Below are 6477 nucleotides of genomic sequence, written 5' to 3' on the forward strand. Positions count from 1 at the left end.
CACACACACACACACACACACACACACACACACACACACACACACACCCCGCACACTCCCCCCGCTCCACCCTCGGTCGCCCAGAGCCCAGGGATCCGATGCCAAAGTTTCAGGCCGGGTTGGGGCCGGCAAGGTTCTCGCGGCCCCCGGCCCCCGGCACCTGTCCGGCCCGCCCTGGTCCGCGCCTTTCCCGCCGGGCCCGGTGCGTGGTCCGGGGACGGCGCCCACTTGGTCCCCACTCACCCCTCGCGGACATGGTTCAGGCAGCAGGAGTCGAAGCAGTGAGGGCGGCGGAGTCACCCGGCAGGGCGTGGGGAGGAAAATCTCGCCGAAACGCACAAGGCGCACCCGAGCCCGCCCGCGTGGGGAGGCGGCTGGCCGCGCGGGGACGCCTCCCTCAAGACACCTGAGCGCCGCTGGGCGCAGCACGGCCGGCGGGCGGGGACCGGCCGGGCGCGGCAGCGCTGACAGCCCGCGGCCCGAGCTGGGCGGGGCCCGCCTCCCCGCCTCCCCGCCTCCCCCGCCCGCGCGACCGCCCGGCCGCCCGGCCCACAGGGTCCAGCAGCTGCGGGGACGCGCCGTCAGCTCGGCTGCGGCGCCAGCCCGAGCTTTGTCCCCGAGCGAGCGTGGTGCGGTGTGCCGTGAGGGCTGCGTCTCCCCTCCCCCGACCCGAGTCCTTACTGAAAATAACAGTAGTAATAAGAAAAGTGCTGCCGCTATGAGTGGCCTTCCAGCCTCCCGCTTTGGTCTCAGAGAAAGAAAGGAGGAAAGAGCTGTTCTGTTCCCTCCCCTAAGTGATGCCCTGGACAGGAGGGTAAGACCACGGTCTCCGGAGGGGCTTGGACTTCAGTGGGAGGAAGACCTTGGGCGCCCGCCCGCTGGTCAAAACAAAATTAGCGACCAGTGAGCCCCTTCGAAGTCGGCTGGGTGGGATGGGCGGACTTTTCTTCCTGGGACCTTCTTAAGGTCATGCAGAACAGGGCTGACCCAGCTCAGGGTCTTGAGTCAACTGACACTCAAGGAAGGTCTGTAAACACATCCGATTTATTGTATCAACTCTGGAGTATCAGGGCTGGGCAGGGCTGGGCTGGGCTGGAGAGTAGGGCAAACATTCTAAGCAAATCCACCTTTTCTATTTATCAGAGTAAAAAAGAACAAAATACAAGAACAATCTCCTACTGCCTGGAGGTTTTATCATCTAGAGCTTGAGGCTAGTAAGCAACCTTACAACACCACCAGATCCAGAATTCTAAACTGAAGAGGTGAGATTCTAAGGTTTGAGGAGAACGGGCACAGCAGCTTATTAAACCTCTAAGACTGATGAAAGAATTCCAAGTTTCAGGAATTCACACTCACTCCCTTCTCCGTGTCTATTCCTATATCCACTCTCACAACAGATATTCTAGTTATTATTTATGTAGGCACTTCCCAAATCTATCCTGATATAATGGGAATTGTATAATAGGTCTGATAATTCCGAAATCTTCAAAGAATAGGTGAACAAACTATCTCTAGAAAAAAATAATCGGTGGATAACTGAGCATCATTGAAAAAAAAGCCCAATCAAATAACCATGTGTGGAGAGAAATACTAGGAAAAAGGTAAGTAATGAGAGTAGAATTTCTCATATTCAACTACCAACTACAAAAATTAACTCATTATTTATCCATCTTGACAACATCCCTTTTGCTATCTTCTAGGAGGCAAACTTGACAATAAATCACAATCTGGTTGCTTCCATTTCAAAACAACTCTTCCGGGCTTCCCTGGTGGCGCAGTGGTTGAGAGTCTGCCTGCTGATGCGGGGGACGCAGGTTCGTGCCCCGGTCCGGGAAGATCCCACATGCCACGGAGCGGCTGGGTCCGTGAGCCATGGCCGCTGAGCCTGCGCGTCAGGAGCCTGTGCTCCGCAACGGGAGAGGCCAGAACAGTGAGAGGCCCGCGTACTGCAAAAACAAACACAAAAACAAAAACAAAACAACTCTTCTTTCCCACTATCCTCAGTCTACTGTTAACCCTTCTCACCCAAAGGATGATGACACGAAAGCCACTGCTCTCCCTACATCCAACCTCCACCCGCTCCAGTTTATTTTGCCTCTTGCCTTGAGAATAGTTTTCTTAAAACACTGTTTAGAATATGACATCTTCATACTCCAAAACTTCCAGTGAATCCCCACAAATCTTCAGATAAAGCCTCAACATTTCAGTGTCTTCATCCATGCAGTTAATCCTTCAACAGAATTTTATTGAATATATACTATATGCCAGTCTCTATGGTAGGTACCAGAGTTACAATGGTAAACAACATGGACATTATCTGTGTCTATATGGAGCTTAAGGACTATGAAGATTTTGAGGCTTTCCACAACCTATGCTCTCTTACCTCTCCAGCATCATCTCTAGCTACTCCTCTAAGCAAGTGCTCTGTTGTAGACAGAATAGTTTCCCTGTAGTGTGCCTCCCAAATGCCCCCCATCTCACCCAAATTAATTTATACACTGTCTCCTCACGTAAAGTCCTCCAGCTACCTCAACCCACATTGATCTCCTCATTCTTTCAACTTGTACTTTCAGAACCACCTATTTTTACTTAATACACTGCTTTGTGTTGCCATTCAATGGTTTTGTTGTACGTGTTTCCTGTCTCTCCAGCTGATTGTAAGTTCCTAGAAGTGAGAGACTTGGATCGTCTTGTTGAATTGAATTTGTTCTGGAAGTATATCACAGGGCATATATTATATCAGACCCCAGACTAGTAAGATAGGGAGGTCCCAAAATTGTGTAACTTTCACTTTTATTCTTGTAATTAATATCCAGCCCTTTTCTCTAACTGTCACAATAGTTCTGGTCCTTATAACTTCACACCAAAATTATAGGTACAGCGCAAAAGCCTAATAATGAACAGAGCTTACTCTTGTCCTTAACATGTTTATAACGAACTACACAGCTGCTTCTAAAATACACTCCTATATATAACTGTAAGTCTGAAATAAGACATCTTACACAAAACTGTTAGGCACATGCTGGTACTCAGTACCTGATTGACCGGCAGGTTGGAAAATGGTAAGTTATCATCAAAGATTATCTTTGGCTAAAGAAAGGTTTCCCTATGAATTTAACTTTGGCCTTCTTCGGGTTAAGTATCAGTTCAGATTTTAAAATATATATGATTTGCTTATATTTTGCAGTTATGATTGAAATGCCTGTTAGAGTCAAATGCATCATTCCAGAATCTGTTCCTATAATCTTACAAATCTGAAACTAATTCTTCCAACCACACAGCAACCAAGTTCCTGTTAGTAGCTTGAACATCCTAACAAATTTCTCATCTAAGATAACTGAGAATACTTTTGAAATCATCGTGAAAGCAAACTGTAAGGTGCAAGGAATTTTAAGAGAAACGTTAAATGCCACTTTTTAAAGTCAGGTAATAAAGTATAGGCTATTGGTTGAAACTATAAATAGCAGTTTTATATAGACCAATGGGAAGAAACATTCCAGTCTGTGTTTGAAAAAAGATGTTACTATTTGACTCTTACCAAAAATACTCTTTCAACTTCTAATGGAAGTTAGCATACATTATTAGTGTTTTCTATTCTTCATTGACTTTTAAAGTGATTGAATATGGATTCATATTCACACAGCTTTTCAACTGCTGATTCACCACCACTTCAGTTTGGCTTTCTGTATAACTTCAAGTTGTTTTTTTTAAAAAAAGGGCAATCTGACTACTCAATAATTTTTCAGCAAATACGTTTGTAATACCTACCATGTAAGAGGCAATGAAGAAGACATGGCAAACCAGTTAGATTAGTTCCTTGTCCTCATGACATTTATGTTCAGGTACGAGAAAGTTAGACAATGTACAAGGTGGAGAAGCTAAACTTGAGACTTGTCATGAAGCCAGGTCACTAAAGGGGGCTGAAATGATTCCAGGTCAGTAGTATCCCTGGCTCTCAAGAGAAGCAAACAAAAATTCTATTCTGATAAAATTTGACAGATGAGCCACCCAAAATGAGGTCACAATCAAAGATTACTAAATACAGAAGAAAACATGCCACTCTGAATGAGAGTTATCAGAAATAATAAATAGCAGATTCGGATAGTAAGTACTTCAGATCTCGTAATTCCCAGATAACAAATATAAAATAAGAGATGAAATATATAAATAATACAATAAAGTAATAAAAGGTACACATCACAAAAAAATGAACCAACAAGAAACTACCAAAAAAGACCAAGTAAATTTTAAAAAATCAAAATTTTAAATATCAAGTGTTAAAAAAAATTTTTAATTCAATGAATAGGTGATACAGAAAATTATTTGGAACCAAATAATTAGTGAAATGGAAGGTAGATGTTTAAAAAATTGCTAAGAATACAGCTGTGAAATATTAGGAGATGGAAATATTAAAAAAGAGGTTAAGATATATAGAGGGCAGAATGATATGGTGTAATGCATAAATAATAGGAGTCCTAAGAGAGAAAAGAAAACATGGAGGAGAGACAGCATTTAAAGAAATAACAGCTGAGAACTTTACAAAAATAACAAATCCACAGATAAAGGAAATACAACTTATATCAAACAGGATGAATAAACAGAAATCCAGACCTAGACACATTGTATTGAAACCAAACAACACTAAAAACAAAGGGAAAAGACACAGTCTACAAAGAAACAACAGACTAACCATAGACTTCTTAAATGGAATGGTGAAAGCCAGAAGACAATGGAATTGTGACTAGACTATAAGTAGCCAATTAAACTATGTAAACAGCAAAAACTCTTTCAACAATGAGAGCAAAATAAAGATATTTTAAGATAAACAAATATTGTTTTCCACTAAAGGCATTTCTACATTATTTATATATAATATATAGATATATTTATATAGCAAAAAATGACCTCTGTTAAAAGGTGTGAGATGAGGCTTCCCTGGTGGCGCGGTGGTTGAGAGTCCGCCTGCCGATGCAGGGGACACGGGTTCGTGCCCCGGTCCGGGAAGGTCCCACATGCCATGGAGCGGCTGGGCCCGTGAGCCATGGCCACTGAGCCTGCGTGTCCGGAGCTTGCGCTCCGCAACGGGAGAGGCCACAACAGTGAGAGGCCCACGTACCGCAAAAAAAAAAAAAAAAAGGGGTGAGATGGAAGAATGAGGGAAAAAATTTTGTTTACATGTAGATAAATCTGACTAAACATTGATACATTTGAAATGATAGACTAGGATAAAAATTATTTCTTTGAGAAATTTAATAAAATGGATCACCTTTAATGAAATTGATTAAGGAAAAAAAGAGAAGGCAAAAGTGAATAATATTAGAAATAGAGACACTTATTTACATATGGAGCAGATGTTTAAAAAATGTTACAGACTAAAATTCACTTCTGGACATGATGAAGTAAAATGAATTAGGCTTGCTTTCCCACAACAAATAGGTGAAAAACTGAATAAAATACATGAAACAGCTATTTTTAAGGGCATGGACAACAGACAACTCAGGACAGTGATCCTTTAAAAAAAAGGCAAGCAAATAAGACGAGTCCTGTGAATGCTGTAGCTTCTGACTAAAGTAGATTTGCAGACCACAGGCGGAAGGAGGAGAAACTCAAACAGAGTTCAGTGGTCTCATTGCTTTTAGGAAACCAGATCACAGTCCTGGGAGACTGAAGTGGCTGGAAGCTGTGGGACAGAATACCTAGAAGAACAAACTATGTAGAAAAAGAGCTCCAAGAATCTACACAAGAATCCCCTTGAAACTTTACTGTGTACTAGGCTGTACACATGTAAGATGAAGCTACAAACGGTAGGCAAAATGAACAAATTGTTGAAAGAGGAACAATTTGTAGGGCTCACACAAGGCTAGGAGATATTTGAGTTCTGGCCAGGCACAGCAGAGATTCATTGGTGATAATCTAAGGCACTCAGTGGAAACTTCATCAGTCACACCTTAGTAGGGAGGCTAAAATACTGCTGAAGTAAAGGTACACTCCATCTACCCCAGCAAAACTTAAAACAGGCCTTGAAGAGATCAAACTGGTCTATAAATAACTTAACTGCCTGTAGAATAGAAAACAACAATCTTAAAGGAAGACAACAAATTCAGCACTCAACAAAGTAATGGTCAGCATGCAGTCAAAAATTACAAAACATGCCACAAAGCAGGAGAATGTAGCTCATAACTCAGAGAAAAACCAATCATTAAAACAGACTTAGAATGACAGAGATGATGGAACTATCAATTAACTACATTCAAGTATTTAAAGGAAGACATGAAGATAGTGAGGAAGAAAATGAAAGTTTAAAGAACAAATAAACCAAACTGAAGTTTTAGAGAGGAAAATACAACATCTTAAGCAAAAATTTCACCAAGTGGAATGAACAGCAAATAAGACTCTTCAGAAGAAAAGATCAGTGAACATGAAGTAATCAATGAAAGCTATTCAAAGTGATACCCAGGGAAAAAAACATTGAAAAAA

At 42.1% G+C, this 6477-nt stretch overlaps 1 protein-coding gene across 2 annotated transcripts in view; it reads right to left on the bottom strand.

Annotated features, from left to right (window-relative positions):
• The window catches only part of ABLIM1 (actin binding LIM protein 1), a 320517-nt gene extending 320096 nt beyond the window's left edge, over positions 1-421 (bottom strand). Inside the window, exon 1 of one of the 2 annotated variants that reach the window (XM_029244850.1) lies at positions 244-421. In XM_029244850.1, coding sequence (XP_029100683.1) covers positions 244-256 — 13 coding nt within the window. In that variant the 5' untranslated portion in view covers positions 257-421. The remainder of the gene's footprint in view (positions 1-243) is intronic. The other variant, XM_029244853.1, reaches the window with a different exon arrangement.
• Between the last annotated feature and the right edge of the window lie 6056 nt (positions 422-6477).

This window comes from Monodon monoceros, unplaced genomic scaffold (assembly GCF_005190385.1).
Source record: "Monodon monoceros isolate NGI ecotype Baffin Bay Population unplaced genomic scaffold, NGI_Narwhal_1 Super_Scaffold_4, whole genome shotgun sequence".
Classification (NCBI taxonomy): Eukaryota; Metazoa; Chordata; class Mammalia; order Artiodactyla; family Monodontidae; genus Monodon; species Monodon monoceros.